This window comes from Paramormyrops kingsleyae, chromosome 9 (assembly GCF_048594095.1).
Source record: "Paramormyrops kingsleyae isolate MSU_618 chromosome 9, PKINGS_0.4, whole genome shotgun sequence".
Lineage (NCBI taxonomy): Eukaryota > Metazoa > Chordata > Actinopteri > Osteoglossiformes > Mormyridae > Paramormyrops > Paramormyrops kingsleyae.
In genome coordinates, this window is record NC_132805.1 from 2,464,254 (window position 1) to 2,488,724 (window position 24,471).

Below are 24,471 nucleotides of genomic sequence, written 5' to 3' on the forward strand. Positions count from 1 at the left end.
GCTGAGGTTAAATGCAGTCTGAGTAATTCAACTCCGGATGAGTTTTAACCTCTCAGCAGGTTACGAATTGCGGCATGGAAATGACTTTGTCGCCAAGTCTGGAGCCTAGCCTTGAAACAGACGATCGCTTTAGCGTTACCGCTTAGCATTAGCACTGTAGCATTTTGTTAAGCGGCCAGTTTTCACTTGAATAATAACTTGCTTAATAAGAACAGGAAAAAGGGTTATGAAGACCCTTATGGCGTTTCTGCCATTTGACGATGTAGATGAAAATGGGAATTTCTGTCTGTGTGTGCTTCCTTGACAGATGTGCCACGCTAAACCCTAGTAAGACTCAGTAGTCTAATGGCTTGTCTTGCACTGACCTTTGAGCTTAACCCACAGCAGTTAGACATGCTGAAGTCCCGAGGAAGCTCTGGTCAGTCATTATATACGTACTACACACCTTCCACTAGCGCAATTCAGTACCTTTGTTCTTGTCCTATTTCAAGCGAGCGTAAGGCCTCATCTTCGCCCCTGCACCCTGTACACTGTCACGCCCCCAAACAGTCACATGTTGGGGCACCTTGTCCTCCCTCGTCTTGCTGATCTCCCATGAACAGAATGGAAAGCAGTTGGTGCTGAAGCCTTAAAGTTTCTAACTTTCCGCAGTGAACAAATTATCTACGAATTCATTCAAATACCAAGCCTCCTTGGTGCAAACAACACTTCTGTTGTCTTCTCAGGAATGATTAACATCATTTTCACAACGCTTTTATGCTGGCAGTTTTCAGTCAATTAATAAACAGCATTCTAGAAAATTGTGGAAGATACTTTGGCGTTTACACAAGAGTATATAGTCATTACTCTCTTGTTGCTTCTGTTGCCAGGTAACGTCACTACACTTGCATCAAAGAATATCTGTTCTCTGTAAATGATGATATCCCCCGTATATTCTTGAATGGTTATTCAATAAAAATGCATTGAAGATTGGTACCCCTGTTAGTTACGTGAGACCTCGTAATTCTCGAGTTCTTAAAATATGTGCACTTGATGAAACAATTACCTCTTGTGGCGTCTGATCTCTGAGGGAAGGCTGGACAGGGAGGCAAGGAATGTGCCGGTAATTGGCACAGTGAGACTATTTAAGCACAAAGTAAGACTGACTGAATGAACAGTCTCTCTCCACTCCCTCGCTGACTTGAGAGTCGAGAACGTATTGGTGTCATTATCGTATTAAATGCACTCTCTGTCAGCCAGCCAACTTGGCTGCTTGAATTTGATTTACAAACATTTGTTTATTTTTGCTTTAATTTGAACCAAACGTGGGACTGAATTTCGGAGATCCACGGCACACACTTACGCATGCTGCTATCCCTTGTATCCTGTCCAGTGCTGGTCCAAAAGGAGACAACATCTACGAGTGGAGGTCCACCATTCTGGGACCCCCGGGTTCTGTGTACGAGGGGGGTGTCTTCTTCCTCGACATCGCCTTCACACCTGACTACCCCTTCAAACCACCCAAGGTAAGAGTTTTCCTTCGGCTCTGTTTGCTCACAGCTGCCTTTAATGTCTTTTTGTTTATATCTTGGCCTCAGGAGTTGCTCGCTAAATTATTTCCAGGGCTGGACCTAAACTTGGTTCTTTTGGATGCTGATATTGTGGAGGACATTTTTGCTTACAGCCTTATGTACATATAATAGATACGTTTCTCCCTTCTTCGTCTGGGCCCAGGCTCAGCTTAGTCCTGTGGTCAGAGTATCCAGTTTTGAGATACTCACCTTTCGGGACCTCATTTTCAGGCTCAGTAGGGGGTATGTTTTTGATAGCTAGGGGTGAATCAGTGATATCGGTCTTTGTTTGGGGGAAAGAAAAGTTAAATTTCGAAGTGTTAGGCAAAAGCTTGTTTGCAGAAGTAAAGCGAAATATGGGAAAAAAACTGTAGTCTTACAAACAAGTTATGATTCCTATGCAGTTATGGTAACTGCATGGAGCTTGAAGTTTGTGCTTGTGTTTTGTACGTTGAGAAACGCTAAATGGTTTTCCACAGTGGGAAGTCAAATGTCTACGTATCAGTATTTGATATTTTATTCATGCAAGGGTAGCTGGTTACATTAAAATATTCCCTCCGTATCGTTAATTATATCCACATTACAAGACCTACGTCACGTGCCAACGTCTTGATTGTGCTAGACCGAAGGAGCACTTTATATTCCATTATGCATAATAATTCAGTGTATTTGAGGTAAAATAAGGTGAATTAAGAACACCACAGTGAAAAACGCCTCCATGACATTGCTGGCTCTCTTCCTCTCACGCTGTTTCAGACACACTGTCACGCGGCGCCGTCAGCCTGCGGTCAGGCAGCAGGAGCAGAGCGCGTTACGCTGAGTTACGTTACTTGCAGGTGGTACAGGTTGTTATTTTTAGGAACTGGAGAGGCGTTTCCATCAAAATGCCAGCTGTTGTTAAAATGACACTTGTGGCTGCAGAAGCTGAGTGGCCTGTGGATTGTTACCATTAAAAGGAGAATCTGCGTCCGTAATCTTTGGCGGGAAGGTAATTCCCCGCACGGCACGTCACAGCCGCGCGGCAGATGGCAAAAAGCGGAGATGGTGTCACCTCGGCACACGGAGCGCCAAGCGTCCGGCTCTTTGAAGCTCAGCCGTACACCAGTGACTGGGTTTGCTGCCAGGTCACTGATGTCATACTTCATCTTCAGCGAGGAGCAACTGGACTCCTAATCCTGTCACCCCCCTCCCCTCACATATACGCACTGTCACCCCCCTCCCCTCACATATACGCACTGTCACCCCCCTCCCCTCACATATACGCACTGTCACCCCCCTCCCCTCACATATACGCACTGTCACCCCCCTCCCCTCACATATACGCACTGTCACCCCCCTCCCCTCACATATACGCACTGTCACCCCCCTCCCCTCACATATACGCACTGTCACCCCCCTCCCCTCACATATACGCACTGTCACCCCCCTCCCCTCACATATACGCACTGTCACCCCCCTCCCCTCACATATACGCACTGTCACCCCCCTCCCCTCACATATACGCACTGTCACCCCCCTCCCCTCACATATACGCACTGTCACCCCCCTCCCCTCACATATACGCACTGTCACCTCCCTCCCCTCACATATACGCACTGTCACCTCCCTCCCCTCACATATACGCATTGTCACCCCCCTCCCCTCACATATATGCACTGTCACCCCCCTCCCCTCACATATACGCACTGTCACCCCCCTCCCCTCACATATACGCACTGTCACCTCCCTCCCCTCACATATACGCACTGTCACCTCCCTCCCCTCACATATACGCACTGTCACCCCCCTCCCCTCACATATACGCACTGTCACCTCCTTCCCCTCACATATACGCACTGTCACCCCCCTCCCCTCACATATACGCACTGTCACCTCCTTCCCCTCACATATACGCACTGTCACCCCCCTCCCCTCACATATACGCACTGTCACTCCCCTCCCCTCACATATACGCACTGTCACCCCCCTCCCCTCACATATACGCACTGTCACTCCCCTCCCCTCACATATACGCACTGTCACCCCCCTCCCCTCACATATACGCACTGTCACCTCCCTCCCCTCACATATACGCACTGTCACCCCCCTCCCCTCACATATACGCACTGTCACCCCCCTCCCCTCACATACACGCACTGTCACCTCCTTCCCCTCACATATACGCACTGTCACCCCCCTCCCCTCACATACACGCACTGTCACCTCCTTCCCCTCACATATACGCACTGTCACCCCCCTCCCCTCACATATACGCACTGTCACCCCCCTCCCCTCACATATACGCACTGTCACCTCCTTCCCCTCACATATACGCACTGTCACCCCCCTCCCCTCACATATACGCACTGTCACCCCCCTCCCCTCACATATACGCACTGTCACCTCCTTCCCCTCACATATACGCACTGTCACCCCCCTCCCCTCACATATACGCACTGTCACCTCCCTCCCCTCACATATACGCACTGTCACCTCCTTCCCCTCACATATACGCACTGTCACCCCCCTCCCCTCACATATACGCACTGTCACCCCCCTCCCCTCACATATACGCACTGTCACCCCCCTCCCCTCACATATACGCACTGTCACCCCCCTCCCCTCACATATACGCACTGTCACCCCCCTCCCCTCACATATACGCACTGTCACCCCCCTCCCCTCACATATACGCACTGTCACTCCCCTCCCCTCACATATACGCACTGTCACCTCCTTCCCCTCACATATACGCACTGTCACCCCCCTCCCCTCACATATACGCACTGTCACCTCCTTCCCCTCACATATACGCACTGTCACCCCCCTCCCCTCACATATACGCACTGTCACTCCCCTCCCCTCACATATACGCACTGTCACCTCCTTCCCCTCACATATACACACTGTCACCCCCCTCCCCTCACATATACGCACTGTCACTCCCCTCCCCTCACATACACGCACTGTCACCCCCCTCCCCTCACATATACGCACTGTCACTCCCCTCCCCTCACATATACGCACTGTCACCCCCTTCCCCTTCATAAAGGCACTGTCACCCCCACATATACACACAGATATCCCACCCCTCCCCTCACATATACGCACTGATAATTCCCCCCCACACACACACATATACGCACTGTCACCCCCCTCCCCTCACATATACGCACTGTCACCCCCCTCCCCTCACATAATACGCACTTGTCCCCTCCCTGTCTTGGCCACCTGGTTAATCTTCTGCTGCAGGCAACACAGGCAGTGCAACTGAAATGAGTATTTTTATCACGTCTGCATATAATGTGAGTAATATTATAAAGCCCTTCTTTTTTATGTCATTTTTAATATCTTATTTAAAATAAAATGTGATCACTTGCACAAAACTGACACTGAGCCCAAATTATATATTGAAATTATATTTAAGGTAATAATTATTCCTAGGCTTTCGACGTTATAATGTGAAAGTGATTAAGTCCTTAGATTGGTGATTCTTTTTTTCCTCCTCTCCCCCTGTGCATCAGGTAACATTTCGCACAAGGATCTACCACTGCAACATCAACAGTCAGGGTGTGATCTGTCTGGACATCCTTAAGGACAACTGGAGCCCTGCCCTCACCATCTCCAAAGTGCTGCTCTCCATCTGCTCCCTGCTCACCGACTGTAACCCTGGTGGGTGTCTCTGTCTCTGCAGCTCTGCAGTACTTGTTCGCCCTTGGAGGCTTCCTGTGGGCGGCAGGAGGAGGGTAACTGCTGAACAAAGATTAATCAATGGCAGCAAAATTTCAGACCGCGTGATGTGGCAATCATATGTATTTAGGCATGATTTTGGGCGATTTCTCAGAATTTGGGTGCATTGAAGTTGCTTGCATCCATAACCCTATTTGCAGTGTTCATCCATACATGGTTTTATTAATGTACTTGGTGTCAGGTGGTTCACCGGGTCCTGAGCACACACTCCCAGTTAAGATGGCTAGAGGACCGACCGACGGGCAGAGAGTTAGAAGGACGGCTCCGTTCCCGCTCTCCTCATTGAAGGGAAAGGGAGAAGTGTTCTCCGCGCTGCTCTTTCACACGCGGACCCGCACGTCCGCTTCAAGGGCATCCAGTGAACAGCGGTGATTTTGAGCGATATCTCAGCCCTGGTGAAAAGAAAAAAACATCCAGCATTAAGCCGCCCAGGTGCCGCCTGGTCCTGCCGCTGCTCGGCTGGCTCTAAGTTACAGTCGGCTGCTGCTTTATTATACTTGATCTGATCTCCTGTTAGCGACACGCCGGCTGCAAGGGCTCCGTTCGCCCCCCCCCCCCCCCCCCCCGCATCCCAGCCACGGCAGAGCTGGAATTCCCAGGTGGTCTGTGGGACAGCGCTGTCTGAGAGCAGAGGAGCGCAGTGACCGATAATTAAACCGTCACGGCCGTTCATTATCTCGTGTGGCGCCACGCTTTCCAAGAGAAGGCGTTTGTCGAGACACACCTAGGAAACAGGGTGGGGGGGGGGTGGGGGGGTGTTAAACAAAAACCACTAATGATCTCTCTGTTGCACTTAATAGCGCAGATGGTCAAAAAGTGCTGGAGTTCTGGGTGCTGGGTCCTCAGTTATAAATATTTATACTGATACCTCAACTAGGGCCCCGTTTGTGCAAGGGTCATGTTTCTGGACCGTGCATGAGTGTGGGGGCTTATAACACGTAGCTTATACCACCAGTGTCCTTCACGTAGCTTATACCACCAGTGTCCTTCATGTAGCTTATACCACCAGTGTCCTTCACGTAGCTTATACCACCAGTGTCCTTCACGTAGCTTATACCACCAGTGTCCTTCACGTAGCTTATACCACCAGTGTCCTTCACGTAGCTTATACCACCAGTGTCCTTCACGTAGCTTATACCACCAGTGTCCTTCACGTAGCTTATACCACCAGTGTCCTTCACGTAGCTTATACCACCAGTGTCCTTCAGGTAGCTTATACCACCAGTGTCCTTCACGTAGCTTATACCACCAGTGTCCTTCACGTAGCTTATACCACCAGTGTCCTTCACGTAGCTTATACCACCAGTGTCCTTCAGGTAGCTTATACCACCAGTGTCCTTCACGTAGCTTATACCACCAGTGTCCTTCACGTAGCTTATACCACCAGTGTCCTTCACGTAGCTTATACCACCAGTGTCCTTCACGTAGCTTATACCACCAGTGTCCTTCACGTAGCTTATACCACCAGTGTCCTTCACGTAGCTTATACCACCAGTGTCCTTCACGTAGCTTATACCACCAGTGTCCTTCACGTAGCTTATACCACCAGTGTCCTTCACGTAGCTTATACCACCAGTGTCCATTAGGATTTTACACCCACTAAACTCTTAATCACCATCACTTCTGACATGTAAATATGTGACGCTTCAATAGAAGTGTGATGAATTGTGCTCAGCTGTAATGGGGGACGTCTGTGGCCACCAAACACTTTATTTAACATAAGTTGAATTTCAACAAATCAGAAAGCAGGAAAATTAAACAGTTGTTCAGTTTCATTCTTGTGTAAAAATACTTTTTTTTTTCTTCTTCTTCTTTTTTCCCTCATATCAACAGACATTATGTTATGGTATATATTGTAATACTCATTTTTTAAGTAGCTAATAGTAGTACTGTATACTTTAGCCTGTAATACACTGCTAACATCACATTTAACATTGTATTGCATCAGCTCAGAAAAAAATCACAAAAAACACATTTTGGTTAACAGTACAAAATCTGACCCCAGAACTCTCAACTTAGGCCAAAATCAGTTAAGCCTGGTTATCTGTTTTGTCTGAAGTCATCTTGTGTAATGATGTCCAAGCATCGTTGGAACGCAGATCACTGGATCCAGCCTTCGTTCTTGGTGTTCATTCATGGCGTGTTACAGTCTTCCCCTACATTAGTGTTTTTCAATCAGTTCCTCGCGGTTCCCCGGACAGCTCACATTTTTGCTCCCTCCCAGCTCTTGGTAAAACGTGGACTATCTGCAGGTCTCCAAGGATCGGATTGGGAAACATCAGCATGAAGAGTCTCCTTAATCTCTCCTTCCTTCCTCTTGCAGCTGACCCGCTGGTTGGAAGCATCGCCACACAATACTTGACCAACAGAGTGGAGCACGACAGAATAGCCAAACAGTGGACCAAGAGATACGCCACATAGACCGCATGGAAGCCCTGTACCCATCCCTCAAAATAAAGAAAAAGAGAATCAAAAAAACACACTTCCTCTTTACCCCGTCTGCACCCCGTCAAAGCACACTCACTAAGTGCGACCGTCGACCCCCCCCCACCTCCGTGAACCTTTTGTTTACCTTTTTGTGAGAAGACCTGTCCTTTTTTCCTTGTTGACTTGAAAGCTTCTTTTTTTATACAAAGAGTAGATTGGGATTTTATTTTCCAATTGACTGAATGTTGGAACTCTCATAGAAAAAGTATATTATTATAATTATTGTCACCCAAGCTTGTAAATGTGTGTGCGTGTGTGCGTGTGTTTTTTTCCTTCATTTTTAAGTGGTCCCACGGACAGATTGCAGATTTCTATCTTGTTTCTACTTTATGGTAGTGTTTAGAAGTTTTGTTTTTTTTTGTACTGGAGTCATTAATGGTATGTGCATGTTAAAAGGATCGAGGCTGATGATCTTTATCATTCTCCACAGTCATGTGACACCAAAAGTAGCGTTCATGCCCTACCTTCACGATTTCTGTTTGTACGTATTATTTTTTAAGATGGGCTGTTGAGGCGGACTGCAGAAGTATCAGCTCCGCTTGTGAAGAGACAGGACTTGTAAATTTTCCGAGCTCCCCGCCGCTCGTGACACGGGGAGCAGTTTGTTGTACACGCGCATTATTAAAGTACTCAATAAAACACTGTGGTTGAACCACGGCAAAGAAACGTGTGTTGTTTTCCAGCTCCCGTCCGCTGCATTTTCTCTCAGCCTGGTCACAAACAGAGGCCTGTTTACTCAGACTGAAGAAGTGACGTCAGCTCTCTCGCTCTCGTTTTAAGTTCAATCTCATTTACTTCCTGAAAATCGCTTCCTTTCTGACCGCAGTCGTTACTGTAATTTCTATCTGCCGTTGTTCGTTAGCCTGGCATGGCATATGCTTGCTTGTGACTCCGGGAGCAATCTGTGAAAATATGGGATGATACCAAGATATGAAGATAGTGGTGACCTGCCATTAAAATGTAACATGGTGTCCGTTACACAATCAGGTGTACAGTGTAAGATTGTACCTCGTGGACGGGAAACTGACGTGTAGTGTTTTCAAGTGGGAGATGTTTATAGTTTTAATATGGCTTGAGAGAGATTTCTGTCCAACTCCAGTCAATGCCCTGAAGGAGTTTGCATCCTGCATACCTTGAACATTCAACCAACTGCTTGTTTAACCCCAGATGTTTTAGTATGTACTGAAGGTCTATGGGGATGTACTGGAGGTCTATGGGGATGTACTGGAGGTCTATGGGGATGTACTGGAGGTCTATGGGGATGTACTGGAGGTCTATGGGGAGTTGCTTGTCCTGGCTGTCCTCTCCTGTGTGGGCCTCTGATTGTCTTCTGTCCATCGACTTCTCCAAGTCTCCATGTTCCTTTTACGATGGTACTTAAAAGGCGGTCTGGCACCCCCCACCTCCACTTAACAAAAGATTGTAAAATGAATCCTCTAAATTTTCCGTTATTTGGGGCAGATCCATATTGGTAATGTGTAGAACAAAGAAAGTATGACATAAGTATTTTGACATGACTTTTGTGCTTTTGCGAGGAAGGGAATGTGGGATATAAGAGAGCCATAGACCTTGGCTTTAGCTACTCTAACTACAGTGCTATAAGGATCCAAGGGCATAACATTTCCCTCTGGACTAAGGTCTGATCCAGTACTCCTACATAGTATTAATGGCAAGCCATCTTCGTTATGTTGGCTATAACAGTTCAGATTTCCTGCCTCCAAGTGTCATATATGCTCGTTGATTACAGTGAGTAACACTTGCAGAAAACACACCTGTGCAGTAACCTTATTTCCACTAGGATCACATATAGATTGGGGAAAAGGTCCATTTTATTTATTTATTTATTTTTATTTCACCCTTGCTTGCGCCAATTACAATTACTAAGTCAGTTAGTGTCCTGTTTCTATATCAGTGATCCAACTGGGGTGAGGGGTGAATTAGAATACTGGTAACTGTCCCACCTTTTAAAAGATCACATCTCCTTTACACAAACGACCTTTATTACGGGTGTCCAATAGTGACCCGGTGTTTTGAAAATGGTAGTTTTGCTCAGGGTTTTTCTGCCGTATTGGAGGGCAGCCTCGTTCTTTTCTGGTATTTTTGGTTTTCCTGCCGTAATATGACATCTCACATCTCTGCTGCAGTCGGGGCACACTGGACTGAATCTTTCAGCTGCAGTCAATTCAGATCTCTGAAGCTGCTTATGTAATATCAGTACCATTCAAGGCTGTTTCTGTAGTGCTGAGGAATCCCCCTTGCACTGCCTATTTAAAGAAACACAACATGGGATTGTTGGAGATAAAGCTGTGAAAAGTATTAGCGGAAAAGTAAGTAACAAGCTAAGAGCTCACAGTGAGATAAGGTTCATATTTATGGGCTGTGCATATTCTTGTAATGCCTAAGATAAGCTGCGCAGCCGAAGCAGAAGGAACTTCTCAGGGTAAAAAAACGCAGACCTGGTTTTACTGAAAAATTTACACGAGAAAAATGCTGATTTTCTTTCAGCTGCACCTGAGTTCTAACGCTCGCTGAGATAATCTCTACGCATCTACCGAACTGCTCACACAGATAGCAGCCCAGTGGCTTCGTGCCACCCAGAGCTTGATTCCTGCGTCTGTGTGTGTGTGTGTGTGTGTGTGCTTGCTTGCACGTGTGTGGAGTTCTCAATGTGCTCTCCTTAGTTTTCTTTGGTTTTCTCCCACAGAATATGTCAGTCAGGTGGACTGATGTCCACAAATTCCCTGTAGACAGTAAGTGTATGTATCTCCTATCTGGAGTACTGTGCTTCCTGGGATAGGAAGCATGTATGCAGATATAGAAGATGGATGTACCAGTACATATGTAAAACAGTACTGTCCTCTTTAAGAGTCTATGCCCCATTCCTCAGAGTCTGCTCTAGCTGTTAAATCACAGTGCTTTCTGGGGTCTTTTCTGCAAGCAGAGTGAGATTATGGTAAAAGACTCTAGTCTTACTGCACGGAAGATGTGCTTTTCAGAATAATACAAAATGTTTGAGAGTCTGAGGAAAAGGAAGGTCCCTAAATTAAGTGCCAGCATCTCTTATACCATGGGTTCGGTATTGTGTTAATATGTCTTGCCCGGATTGTATTAAACTACAGTCTAACTCACTATTTTTGGTAAGGTTTCTTAAATATGCATAACACTGTGTTTGTTTAACTGATGTGGGTAGTGTGTGAAGGGTCGTTGTCTTATCTATTTCCAGCAAGGCTAGTTGCACCATAACAAAACAGTGCAAATGCAATAATAAGCCAGTTGCGCTCTTTAGCTCGTGGCGGCCACACATTCTGAGCAAAACGGTCTTCGAGTTTAAGGAAGACCATTCTGGACAAAACAAAGATGCTGTGTGCACATAATGAATACACAATGGTCATTGTGAGCAGGATGGCAGGCCTGTTTTGTGTGCTTCTTATGGAATATGGCATTTTGAGCAATCTACGGGCCTCCATTGTCATTTTTGCCCAGCATTCTCACAGCATAAGGATGGATTTCAAAGTAGAACTGTTCAGTACTGGAAGATGTCTAGTGTGTAATCGTTCAGCTTTAACATAAGCCCAAGGAATTCATTACGTTAAGAAGAATAGGCAGAGCAGATGTGATGTTAAAGATAAATTCTCAGATATCTCGCTAACAAAACAGGAAATACTGTGTGTTTCTAACCTTTGTGACATGTGACACTATTATAAGTGCTGTAAATAATTGCTAGTATTTGAGCCCTTCCCAAACCACCCTATACTGATATGACACAAGTGACATGGTATGCTATGTGACCATTTACGTTACCTACACCTTTCACCTGCTGCGTGTAGAGGCAATAAAAACCACGGTACTGCATCAGCTGTAATAGAGAGGCTGTACTCCTTCTCCTGCTCATCCACTCTTCTTCAAGACCTGACATGGTGTTTTCTTTGTGCTAGGAAGCTAGACAGTATCACCTTGGCCAATTACGGAACGTGTTAAAACGTGATTAGCATTTGTCATGTCTTCGATTTTGGTCTGTGTAAATGTTGTCACTCTTTGAGGTGTAGTCTACAAAGTGTGTCAAGTAGAACACCACATTGCTTACAACCACAGTAATGAGTCTTTGCACAGCTCTATTACTTAAAAGGCATTAACTGATATTACAATATTTATTTCAAAGGATTTCATTGAATCAAATATCTTTCAAAGTCTTGTCTCCATCTGTCAATGATTTATTTAGTCTCATTCTCTTTGATTCACGTACTATAAACCCATTGTGTGTTTTTGTGGTAGTTCAATTATAAATCAACCTCTCTGATAACTCTGATTGAGCTAATTTTTCTTCCACATTTTTATAGCACTAAAGAAACAATGAACTGGGGGCACACGTGGATTAAAATGAATAAATAAACAAACAAACCACTCACTAAGCAAATTAAAGAAGGATATTTGTTCAAATGAAAATTAGCATACTTGATGTCTCTAAATTGTTATGCTTATAAGTATTTGTCATATTATATAAACAAAACAGCCTTTTACCATTACTAAATTATTTACCAATCGATGCCATCTCCACCTGAAAAACGTGAGAAATCGTTAGCTATTTCGGCAGAAAACCGTAAATATTGCATTTAAAATAGACACTGCCGTTTTTAACGGTTAAATGGCTTTTTAATAACACTGTCAAATAAAGCAATTTAGTGTGGGAAGTGCTCAAAATAAGTTTACATGAGAAGGTTGTGCTTAAAGGGGAATTAAATCCAGGGATACAATTGGATTGAGTTTTATATACTACTATATAAATTACTTTTATTTGTGAAAGTAGAGGTCGATTTCGGGGAGGGGAATCGCTTGCTGAATAGTTATTCTGAGGTGGTTTAACGCCTCTCGACTGAAGTGGAACCATATCGGGTTTCCGCTGAAGTCGCTTCTTTCCACGCCTGAACTTCATCATCCGCGAGTCCGGAGCGTGACTCCATAGCTGCTGCCGCGGCCGCACTTCCGCTCCGCGAAGTGGCGCGAGGCGCGGACACGGAGACGGAGACGGGCACGTTCGCCAAGGTAATCCGGAACGCCGCTGGCCCGCTCGTCAAAGTTCTGGGTAGCCGAGCCAGGATAGTGGATGGGTCGGGGAGGGAGGACGAGCGAGGAGGAGGGGGGACCCGTCCGACCGAAGTGCCTGCCTGGCTAATTGGTTAGCTAACTGGGCTTTCGACGGAACCGGCTGGGTGTGTAAAGAAAGACGCCAGTCGGGCTTCAAGGAAGAGCCGTCGGGTCTCATCGGCCCGGAAGGGTCCAGCCGACCGCCTTCAGGCAGCCGCCGCTCTCCTTCGGCCGAATGTATGCTTACGGTCGGTCAAAGGGGACGCGCGGCTCCTGTCACGTCAAACTTTTCCAGGCAGCATGAAGAATTAGCCAGCCGGCTAGTTACCCTAACTAACCAGCTAGTAACCCAGCTACTCAACTTAGGCTGTGGGACGTCTCGGGAATGGAGCCGGTGTGTGCTTCGTGGTGCCGGGCGAACCGCAGCGATAAGTCACTATCAGCAGGCAACGGCTATGCTGACCTCGGTCAATTAAGTGCTAATTAACCCATAACCACCGAACTGCGGCCACCATGCAGGTCAGACCGGTGTCGGATTTCGGGAAGAACCGGCCCGTGTGAGACCGGATCTTTCTCACTATCATCCGAACCGCTCGGCCATATAGACACCGGCTAGCTAAGCGGCTGCAGTAGCCCGGCGCTGAACTTCATATGTAGGCGTTTTATAAGTAGCCGCCCCGCTAACCGAGCCGCGTTTATAACCAAGTGTCCCTACCCGCAGGACGGGGCAGAACTCTGCTCTTTCGGAAACTTTTACGGTGTGCTGTATGGCTTTCTTTAAAACCACAAAACCGTAGGTACGCTTCCTTTTCGCCTGAGGCCGGCATGTCGGATGAGGATTCGAGAGCCAGCACCAGCTCTTCATCATCCTCCTCTTCCTCGACCCAGCAGCCCAAGCAGAAAGGCGCCCCCGCCAGCAAACGGGAGGGCAGAAGCAGCATGAGCAAGCCGTCCAAACTGCTGTCGACCAGCGCGAAAAGGTGAGGAGTCCACCGGGAGAAAGGCGACATGTGATGGGGGCTGTAAAGCGGACCGAACAGTGCACGGATCCGGACCGTTTGTGTTTTAAGGCCGGCCCTCGGGGACTGACTCCTGGGTGGGAAGGTCCGGATCGGCAGGAGCTCGAACGTGTGTGTTCACCGTGAGGGATCTGGGAGCCGCGCTCCCTGGTGTCAGCGGGCTCATTTGCATATTAAGTTAAACAGCTTGTTACTCCGACCCGATTGACTGAATTGCGTGTACTGGTTCGGGATCTATCTGTAATCACCGTATAGTTTTTGTTGTCTGCGTCAGGGGCACTTTCGGAAGTAGTTATTAGTGTTTTTCGGGTGGGGGGAAACACCATGCAGTGGCGTTTAGTGCAAACGGCCATGTTGTGAGTGCGGGGGGTCGGCGAGGCCGCGCCGACGATCGGGAGCGTGCCGAGTGTGCGGAGGTAACGCGCGATCCGCTTTCTGTCCCCGCCAGGATTCAGAAGGAGTTGGCCGACATCACGCTGGATCCGCCGCCGAACTGCAGGCAAGTCTGTTTACCCATCTTCGGTAAACTAGTTTCTAATCGTTTTTATCCATGCTAATCGTCAAATTAAGGTCAGATGATTGTAGGTTATAGCGTTTTTAGAGTTTTTAGCATGTGTTAATTTTGCGCAACGTTTCTCATTTTAAACTTCCAACTACCTATGATGGTTATACGTTGCACATTTGTTTGTAAAAGGATCGTGTTTCTGTATTTGCTTTAATTAATTGGCGTTCTTTACCTGCTGCCATATTTTTGTTTAGAAGTGTATGTAAAGCACGCAGATGGCCATGGTTTAATTAAAAAAATTACTGTAAATTGCTTAAACCTGCTCCTCTACGCAGTTCTGTACCTCCTATACATTTAGGCTTTATCTGAAAGCAGTTCAGCATTTTTTTCCCCCAACAAATTGTGGTTAGAGCATCACTCTAGTGCTGACTTGTAGGTCAGACTAAGTTCTTCAATTGTTCAAATGTAGTACAGCAGTGTGGGAGAATATCAGGCATTGGCACTGAGATGTCTGTTTTGACTGCATTTTAGTCTGATTTGACTACATTTGAACCAAAATGGCTTAAAGTGTGAAAGCAAGTGGATCAGGGTGTTGTATGATGGTGACAGGCTGATGTTCATTTTTGAGCTTAGTTTAACTGTTGCTTTTACAACTTAAACAAGTAGCAATGCATCTCCAGCGAAACTGTAGACTGCCTATAAGAGTTGTACCCTCATGGAGTGCTATACAATTATACTATGTATATTTGTAAACTGGGTGTGTCTGTAATTAACTGGGTATTATCAGTGTTTTAGCTAAAGTTTGCACTAGTAAGGGCAGGTAGCAACCATTGAAAAGTAAAACAATGAGTGGTCTGCATTGAATTTAATGTAGACACCGGGCCTGTGAAATGTGGCACCCCGCTGAGAATTTGAAGTGCTTGTCATATTGTATGCAAAGTACAAAAGTGCTTATGTGACAATTCTGTGACAGGGAAAAGCTCAGTCTACGGAAGTTAATTTTTGCTCTTGGCTATTATTTTGAGTACATTTTTGGTACTTTTCAGGCTTAAATCTACATCTTGCCTAAAATAAATAAATGAAGCCTTAATGTTTTTATCATTTAAAAAATCTGGTTGCTGCATGATAAGTTTTGTTTTAAGAGTTTTCAAATAGAAATGTTGAATTTCTAATGTACATTCCGTGCCTTGACTACAGAAATATCTGCATTTCTCTTCTATTCATGAGTTTGACTGGCAGTTGTCCATGTGCTGTTTTATTTTAATGGATTTGCGAGAGCTGATGCTCATGGCTGCCTCTGTATAGCAGTTCATTAGAGAAACCACAGAGGTGGAGCCCTTGGTCAATGTGATTTGATAGTTCATTTCTCAGACTGGTAATGCCTTCAGGTGGTAGCATAAGTTTTATGGTTGTGTGAATAGCATAATTTGATATTTGCTAAAACATTTGAAGCAGCTGTTAGAAATACTGAGGCAGGGGGAAAAAGTGCTTAGTGTTCTGTGATATGCAAATGCCTGGGTTTAATTTGCGGTCAGTTAATATGTCAGTATGAGTAAACCTTGTGTGATAATTTCAGCAAGAGGTTTAAATGATTGGCCAAAGTGACTCCTAAAGTAAATAGACGGGGGGGAAATCCCAGCAAATGATATGTAAGCAAACGATTCTTCAAAGCATATGGTCAGACCTTTTGGTCTGTAAGGCAAAAGCAAACGGCAGAAAAAAGGGATGAAGACTGCATGCACAGTGGGTCTCCAGAGACGGTCTGGGTTTAGATTTATATTCTTTTATTTTGTAAATAAGCTTTGTGTGACCTGTTTGGCACCCTTTCTTGTGGCAGTTCCTGCCCAGACTCTGCCTCTGAAACCACGGCACTATGGGAGCAGGGGGGTGAGCCCGCCCTGTGGCCTCTGCGGCAGAGCCACTAAATGCACGTTGGACACCGGCTTTGCCAGAGCGAGGGGCCAGCGCCGGCTGTGTTGCTGTGTGGTTTTGCTGCTGCATTTCTCCCACTATGGACTCCTGCCTGCATGTGGAACACAGCAGGGAAATGCTGCAGCACACTAGCCAGTTTATTAGCACATTTATGTGTGACCCTTTAAATCTCTTAAAGGGACAGACCCACTCTGCCATTTCAGCTACCTGTTTCAGTACTTGGTCAGGGAAATGGCATCAGTTCTGTTCTGCTTTGATCACAACTCTCTTTGGCACTAAGGTGGCAGCCTCCTGACAGTGCCAAGGTTACAGGAAACCCATCCAAAAGTACCCCTGTGCCTCCATCTGTAATGGCCCATCAGACCATGTCAGATTAGTCCTGTGAACTGCAAAGATGGCACCTCGGGATGGTCTGGTAACACCTGACTTCTTGCACCCCTCGACATTGTCCACCTGGGAATTCTGAAGAATGGTGGCATGCGTATGGTCACTGACACCCTTTGTAGATGCTGCATTAATTTAGTATTTATGTGGCTCATCAGGTAAAATAAAGCATCCGTTTTAAGTTTTTATTGACATGGCTTGTCATCACACTGATATTCCTAGCTCACTGTGCTTGTAGTTTTTGTTATGAAATGACACTGAGATTGAACGTTTATTACACTATCGTAAAATATGCATGTTTTAGAGAACTATTGTAGTCCTTTTTCGTCTCTCCAAAACACTTTAACAAGCAAAACTGTCATCGCTGACAACCTGGTCCACTTGAATTATATGTGTTCACAGTAGAATTTAAATGACTACTTGGCACAGATTTCCTCTAGGGGAAAAAAATTGAATCCCTTAATCAGGAGTAATGCATCACATTTGAAGACGGCAACTGACAAATGTTCTTGATATAATGAATTTTTTGTGCAACATCAGAACCTGTAATGAGCTCTGAGTTTGCACTGAGTATTAGGTACAAGTTGATGGCAGATTTCCCCCTCTTGAGGCTGTTCTGTGTCCTTATTGGTTCTTCATTTTGGTGAAGTGTTTCAAACGCTACTGAGTCATTGTGTATGTGTGTGGTTTCATGTTGAGCAATGTGCATTCACCCCGTTGAGTCTTTATACAATGGTGGCAAAAACACTTGATGTTGGTGAGCCTTGTGATTTCATAATTCTGTACATTGCCCAAAACCACAGTCCATCCCCATCTGTCTTCAGTACCTGCTGCTTGTGTCCACAGTAGCTTCATCTTCTACACAAAACTAATGGGCTGTCTGGCAATTTTCCCACCCACGAGTGGCCATATTTATGCAGAATGGAGAAATTGTCCTTTGTTAGACCACTCTGGAGAATTAGATGAGTTAGGTTGTATTGTTAGGGGTTTTCTGAGCTGTTTGGTTAGTATCTCTTTTCCAAGTTCTTAAAGTTTTTGAAGAATGGGTGCAGTGTTGTCAGATACCTGGCCTTTTTTGATATGCTGTAGATAGTTATGTGCTAACTATGCTGTTAACAATTGCCTTTGGCCTAACACTAGCTGCTATTGGACCTGCCAGAAGTAAGAGCCTTTTTTTCTTTTTTCTTTCCACAGTACAGATAAGGAATGGTAGACACATTCATCTTGTGCTGTTCGGTGACATCATTTTTGGTTCAGAATGCACAATGAAACATACATTTCTTGACATGAACGGAACCTAAATTAACAAATAGATCTTCAAAAGCGATAATGAATACAGTTAGTTGGCTAACGCTGGTTAGTCAGTCATAGTGGTGAAGTGAGAATTTGAAAACCCTCATCAGTTAAATCAGTAGTTTGAAAACATTTTCGTTTCCCAATAAATTCGACTGGAGAGAGTAGTTGATAAGACTGAGACTGTCTGTTGGCTGTTATACCGAACTCGCATATTGCCAAGAAATTCAGACTGAGCCAAAAAATAACTAAGGCTATAGGGGTGTTTATCTCTGCAGGTATGCAGCCATACTGGGAACACAGGATTTAGACTGGATTTAGTTCATTATGATCGATATGATGCAAAATAAAAATGTAAAAATGAATCCACACATTTTTACAAATGTGCACGTCTCTGGTTTTGTTATACGGATTTGTTGTAAGTCGATAACACATTACCTTTTGTTTGGTTTATTATCACTTCTAAATGCAGTTGAGATGATAAACAACTAAAAAAAATACTGGACTAAAATTGCACCAAACCATAAACTCAAAACCGAGTCCTGTACTGTTACCCTCTAGGTTTTTATTGAAGCAATAGGTGTTAACCAATCATTCACCAAATCTGAGTTGTGTTCTTATAATGTTGGTATTTGCATTAGGTGGGTGGCCAGAAGTTCCTGAATTTTAAGTACCATAAAATGTCTTAATCACATAAATTAGTGTGTTTGTCCAACAGTTGGTTTGTATTGCAGTATTTTACACTATACCTTCACCAAGCTTCAAGACAATGGCCCGTTTGTATCTTGCTGTGACAGATTTATATTTTGGACAGTTGCTGTCTAGATTCTGTATCCTGCTCTAATTCAGCGGTATTATTTTTCAGTGCTGGACCAAAAGGAGACAACGTATATGAATGGAGGTCCACGATTCTTGGGCCCCCTGGGTCTGTATATGAAGGAGGGGTGTTCTTCCTTGACATTGCGTTCACACCAGATTACCCATTCAAACCACCCAAGGTATTGTCAAACCTGCATTCTGTCGATTTTAAATACAAGAATCTTAGTAATGACTGTTCAGTTTATTTCAGCATGATGTTTGTTTAATAACCGAACAAGTATTACTAGGTGTTGTACTGGAATCTATAACCAGATAAGCTAAATTTTTTCAGAATTGTATAATCATCATTCATCTTTATTGCTGCTGCTTTACTTCTAGAAAAGACATTTTCTCCCTATAGGGTTCACCTAGTACAGAAAACATATTATAGACATTATCTAGATTCAGTTTTACTCCTCACCTTCAATTTAGTACTAATTCAAGGTACCTGTTTAGGGGCCATGATGTGCTTCTCTTATAAGAACATAAGAACTATACAAACGAGAGGAGGCCATTCGGCCCACCGAGCTCGCTTGGGGAGAACTTAACTAATAGCTCAGAGTTGTTAAAATCTTATCTAGCTCTGATTTAAAGGAACCCAAGGATTCAGCTTGCACTACGTTATCAGGAAGACTATTCCATACTCTGACTACACGCTGTGTAAAGAAGTGCTTCCTTAAATCCAGTTTGAAATGTTCTCCCGCTAATTTCCACCTATGGCCACGAGTTCTTGTATTTGAACTAATGCTGAAGTAACTATTCGGTTGAACAGCATCCAAACCTGTTAGAATCTTATAGACCTGGATCATGTCCCCCCTCAGTCTCCGTTGCTTGAGGCTGAACAGATTTAGCTCAACCTTTCCTCATATGACATTCCTCTAAGACCAGGAATCATTCTTGTGGCCCTACGCTGCACCTTTTCTAAGGCTGCAATGTCCTTTTTAAGATATGGTGACCAAACATGCACACAATATTCTAGGTGAGGTCTCACCAAGGAATTGTATAATCTTAGCATTACCTCCCTTGACTTAAACTCCACACGCCTGGAGATATACCCCAACATCCTATTGGCCTTTTTTATTGCTTCCCCGCACTGGCGAGAATGAGACATGGAAGCATCAACATACACACCAAGGTCTTTCTCATAATCAGCTACCTTTATTTCAGTAGGTCCCATAAAATACCTGTGCTTTATATTTCTGCTCCCTACATGGAGTACCTTACATTTGTCTATGTTAAATTTCATCTGCCAGGTGTCGGCCCAGTCACTAATTAAATTAAGATCCCGCTGTAGCTGCTGAGCCGCTAGTTCAGTATCTGCTACACCACCCACTTTGGTGTCATCTGCAAATTTCACCAGTTTACTGTATATATTGGTGTCTATATCATTTATGTAAATTAGGAACATTAGTGGTCCTAAAATTGAACCCTGCGGTACCCCACTATGAACGCAGGCCCACTGTGACATTGAGCCTCTTATAACTACTCGCTGCTTCCTATCCGTTAACCATTTATCAATCCAGGTCGCTACAGTTCCTAAAATACCTGTCGCTTTGAGTTTAAGTGAGAGCCTCTTGTGGGGGACAACATCAAAAGCCTTTTGGAAATCTAAGTAGATGACATCATAGGCCTTCTTCTCATCAACTTCCTGAGTAGCTTCCTCAAAAAACTCCAACAGATTTGTTAAACAGGATCCACCTCTCCTAAATCCATGCTGGCTATCCCTCAAAATGTTATTTGAGTCCAGGTAATCTACCATTTTCTCTTTGATTATAGCCTCCATAACTTTACCAGTTATACAAGTTAGACTGATTGGCCTATAGTTTGACAAATTACTTCTATCCCCTTTTTTGAAAATGGGTGTTATGTTGGCATGCTTCCAATCAGAAGGTACCACACCTTCAGATAAGGATTCAGATATACTGGTTTATAAGTTAAATGAACGTTTGCCGTAAAGCTACACAGACGAGACTGAAGCTTACGGCATTCCAACACTCGTATGTTTGTCTGCTCAGAAATGGGAAAGTGCATGTTTTTTCTAGAGAATGGGGCTTGAAAAATGACTGAAAAATGCTTGTGGATTTGCTATGCATATATTCTGCATAGGAAACCTCATAAAGAAAAGCATTCTATGCCTTGTGCTCCCTGCTTGCTGTGTTTCTTTCCCACCACTAGAGGGTAGTGTCACTGCTTGAAATACCAATATAACACTGAATGAGAATGAAACGCAAATATGAATAGAATATTTATAAGTACAAATGTTTTAAGGTAACAGCAAAACCTGAAATTTTGTTGTCTGTTAGGTAACATTTCGCACAAGAATCTACCACTGCAACATCAACAGTCAGGGTGTGATCTGTCTGGACATCCTTAAGGACAACTGGAGCCCTGCCCTCACCATCTCCAAAGTGCTGCTCTCCATCTGCTCCCTGCTCACCGACTGTAACCCTGGTAGGTGTGTCTGCAGTGCTCTAGCCCCCCTGCCATTTACTGAGAAGGTGATCCTTTTAGGAAGGTATTTAGTGGTTAATGCGTAAGTTTTTTTTTTTCTTTTTTTATTATTTTTTTATTGACTGACTGCGTAGTTTTGTATGGAATGGTAATGGTGCCCCCACCCCCCAGGGGGCAGCATGTGAGTTGGAGATCTGTGCCGGCTGTGTGGTGAAGCCTTGTGGCTGACAGAATACTCATATCACCATTGGGCCCATGAGCAAAGCCTTATCCCCAACACTAGATGACCTGTACTTGGTCTCTATCTCTCCTCTCACCTGTGCTTCCGCCATGGGGATCAATGAAGTACCCGTATTCCAATAAGCAAAATGTTTTTTTTCCTGAATCTGGTGTATTGAAGTAGCTTTAAAACCTAATCCTGATTCGCTTTCAATTCATGCGATCTCTTGCTTCATCAGGTGTCAATTTTGTGTCTTGATGTTTCACCATATTTTTGTATTGTAAGAGATTCTGCATCAAATAAAGAGAAATTTGACGGTTAGTAACAAGGAAGTAGCTCCACTGCAATACAGAACTTATTGTTCAGTAATGTTTTTTCCTATTTAGTAGAGTAAAGCTACAGAGGGCATCCATTAGATGCTAGTGTAGTTTTTTGTGAGGAGAGTCTGTAGTAATACAATTCAAGTAATTAAAATGAGCCACGAATGTTTGAAAGTGAAGTCCTGCATTAAAGTAAGATACGTATATAAAAATGCCATCTGGATTTGTTTCTTTTGTGGGGCTGATTTAATAATTTCTTACTGTCACGATGTATTGATAGTAAATGTTAGCGGATGCCATATGACAAACCAACAGCACAAATGAGATCTCACTAGTTTTATTTACAGTGGTTGTCCGCAAGACTGTCATAATGATGAGACCTGGCAGCTTTCCTCTGTACTTTTACTCAAGCAGGGACCGCTTATGAAATTACTCAGAGCTGTGATGATCTGTGCTTCCATAACACTTCATCTGTCTTGTGTTAGTATATTAATGGCTGTTCTGTGCGAAATGGTGAACACATCTTTTTTTTTTTTTCCTTGTCCAGCTGACCCACTGGTTGGAAGCATCGCCACTCAGTACATGACAAACAGAGCAGAGCACGACAGAATAGCCAAACAGTGGACCAAGCGGTATGCCACATAAGCAGGCGGCCCCAAGCCCCCGCGCAGAGCCTGCGCTTTGACAGCTGCTCATGGAATGCCGACGGGGTGGGGTGGGTGGAATTTCTATTGCAGATTTTATTGCGGTCTTTTATTGCCCGCTGATTGTTGGGTTTCACCATTGTAAGTTATCATAGTCCTGCTAGAAAGTAAAAAACAGCAATACGCTAGATTTGTCAGTTACTCTCTTTGTGTTCATGGATTTCAGTGTTTGTGCTTTGAAATTTAAAAATACATTTTTACATTGACTACTTGTAAAGAATATTAAAGCATAAGTTTTTCCTCTTTGGATATTTTCAGTTAAATATGAACATTTTAATAAAGCCTCTTGATGAATAATTTATTACACTCAGCTTATTTTGATAGCAAAAAAAATATTAATATGCTCGGTTGCCAGAGCCTATGGTCATTCAAAATTTTTTGTTTGTGGAGACAGAGTAATCTATTTATTACTACTATCTTTATTTATTGATACAAGAAATTAGGAATGTCGGGGTGTGACATGTCGGCTACAAAGCGAACTTAAATCCTATATCTACTCCATTGTAAGTGCATGTGGAACCTGCTAATAAGTTCATTGTAAATGGTAAACCACTGGAACACCTCTCCCCCTGGATGTTTTACATTAAATTTTTATTTTTTAAATTTAAGGGAAGTGTTCAAGTCTTCACACATTTTTTGTTGTAGCTGTTGAATATTCAAAATTGACTCTGATATGAATCACATTACCTTGATTGTTGTCTTGTGAATGAGACTTGGAGCTTTCTGAAAGAATAAGAATGTGTAAATGCTTACCTGTAAATGGTGTATCCCCAGTATCAAATAAAACGTGTGTGCTTTTGCAATGTAAATATTGCAAAGAATGTTTATTATTAAATTGGGGCAGCAGAGTTTAAGAACATTGAGTAAAGATCGCTGGCTTAAGTCCCAGGAGGAGCTCTGCTCTGAACAAGAAATACAGGTGGTTTTCTGCATAGTCACCAGATAGCTGTATACATTTTCACCAGTGATAAAGAAGCTTTAAGAAGCAGTCATGGGTGGATATATCCCCCACACCGTTTCTGTAATCATGTCCTCACAGCATCCTCAGCTATATCTCTGGATGCGTAGCGGTGTCCTTGAAGGTCGTCTTCTGGTTTTGGTATGAGTTTGAAGTTGCAGTTGCAAGTGGAAGGATGCAGAGATTCAGCCTCAGTTATTGCTTCCATGGTGGTCAGTGAAGTGTGTGGCTTGGCGTTGGCATGTTTCAGGGTAAACCCCTCTTTGGCCCCTTCGACTCCTTCATAGTTTTATTTATACCTTTGAGCAAAAGTGTGTTAAAGACCTTCATGGACGGAACTTAATATCAAGTGCAAAAGCTAAAAATGTAATGTGATGGCTCCACCAAACTTCTGCATCATTGGCAGTTATCTGGTGACTAGAAAAACAAATAGAAGTAAAGGTTAAAGAGCATATTATAAGAATTCCCATCCCAGTTGCGACAAATGGAAATAGAGGCATCACTTTTCATTCAACCCTTGTAATTATTATTATTATTTTTTTTGTAATTTAAGGTTGCTTTGGATTAGTGTCCACAATTGAACTAATACATGTTAATTAACAGAGCTACTTGCGCTTTTCTTCCAGCCTGCATCTGTCAATTGCTGCATTTTCCAATGTGATTCTGGTCTCCCCATCTAAAATAAACCAGGCTTTTTGGACTGTGTGAAATTGTTTTGATTTGGTTCTTTTATTTCAGAAGGATATAGGGGAGGTAGCACACACAATTTAAAAAAACAATGAAAGTATTCAGCATTAAAAATAAATATTTTTCCTTTTATGGTATGAAAGTTTTAATTCTGTAGCTAGTTACATATGGTGGTTATCACATCTAACCATCAGCAGTTGTTAATGGCTTGTTTTCTGCTATTGATAATATCCAAACAGTCAAAAGTTCCCCCTAATAACAAAATGAAAAACTGTTAACGGAAGTACTCCAA

At 43.9% G+C, this 24,471-nt stretch overlaps 2 protein-coding genes across 7 annotated transcripts in view; both read left to right on the forward strand.

The window, feature by feature from the left end:
* LOC111839013 (ubiquitin-conjugating enzyme E2 E2-like) overlaps positions 1–8,418 on the forward strand; it is a 32,152-nt gene extending 23,734 nt beyond the window's left edge. Inside the window, exons 4-6 of the mRNA XM_072716022.1 lie at positions 1,373–1,505; positions 5,054–5,201; positions 7,603–8,418. Coding sequence (XP_072572123.1) covers positions 1,373–1,505; positions 5,054–5,201; positions 7,603–7,700 — 379 coding nt within the window. The 3' untranslated portion in view covers positions 7,701–8,418. The remainder of the gene's footprint in view (positions 1–1,372; positions 1,506–5,053; positions 5,202–7,602) is intronic.
* A 4,081-nt stretch (positions 8,419–12,499) lies between these two features.
* Positions 12,500–24,202, forward strand: LOC111839057 (ubiquitin-conjugating enzyme E2 E1). 6 transcript variants are annotated; one of them, XM_072716023.1, is made up of 6 exons: positions 12,500–12,806; positions 13,668–13,828; positions 14,316–14,366; positions 18,847–18,979; positions 21,143–21,290; positions 22,378–24,202. In XM_072716023.1, exons 2-6 carry the CDS (start codon positions 13,674–13,676, stop codon positions 22,473–22,475), a joined length of 585 nt encoding a protein of 194 aa, XP_072572124.1. In that variant the 5' UTR covers positions 12,500–12,806; positions 13,668–13,673; the 3' UTR covers positions 22,476–24,202. The 6 variants fall into 6 exon arrangements, with proteins under 6 accessions (XP_072572124.1, XP_023658417.1, XP_023658418.1 ...); XM_023802649.2 differs by having other exon boundaries at positions 12,506–12,806; positions 13,646–13,828; XM_023802650.2 differs by having other exon boundaries at positions 12,551–12,806; positions 13,737–13,828.
* Positions 24,203–24,471: the final 269 nt, after the last annotated feature.

Coding starts and splice junctions, on each gene's coding strand:
- LOC111839057 (XM_072716023.1), top strand. CDS start 13,674: ATGTCGGATGAGGATTCGAGAGCCAGCACCAGCTCTTCATCATCCTCC. Junction 13,829..14,315: donor CTGTCGACCAGCGCGAAAAG/GTGAGGAGTCCA, acceptor TGTCCCCGCCAG/GATTCAGAAGGAGTTGGCCG. Junction 14,367..18,846: donor GATCCGCCGCCGAACTGCAG/GCAAGTCTGTTT, acceptor ATTATTTTTCAG/TGCTGGACCAAAAGGAGACA.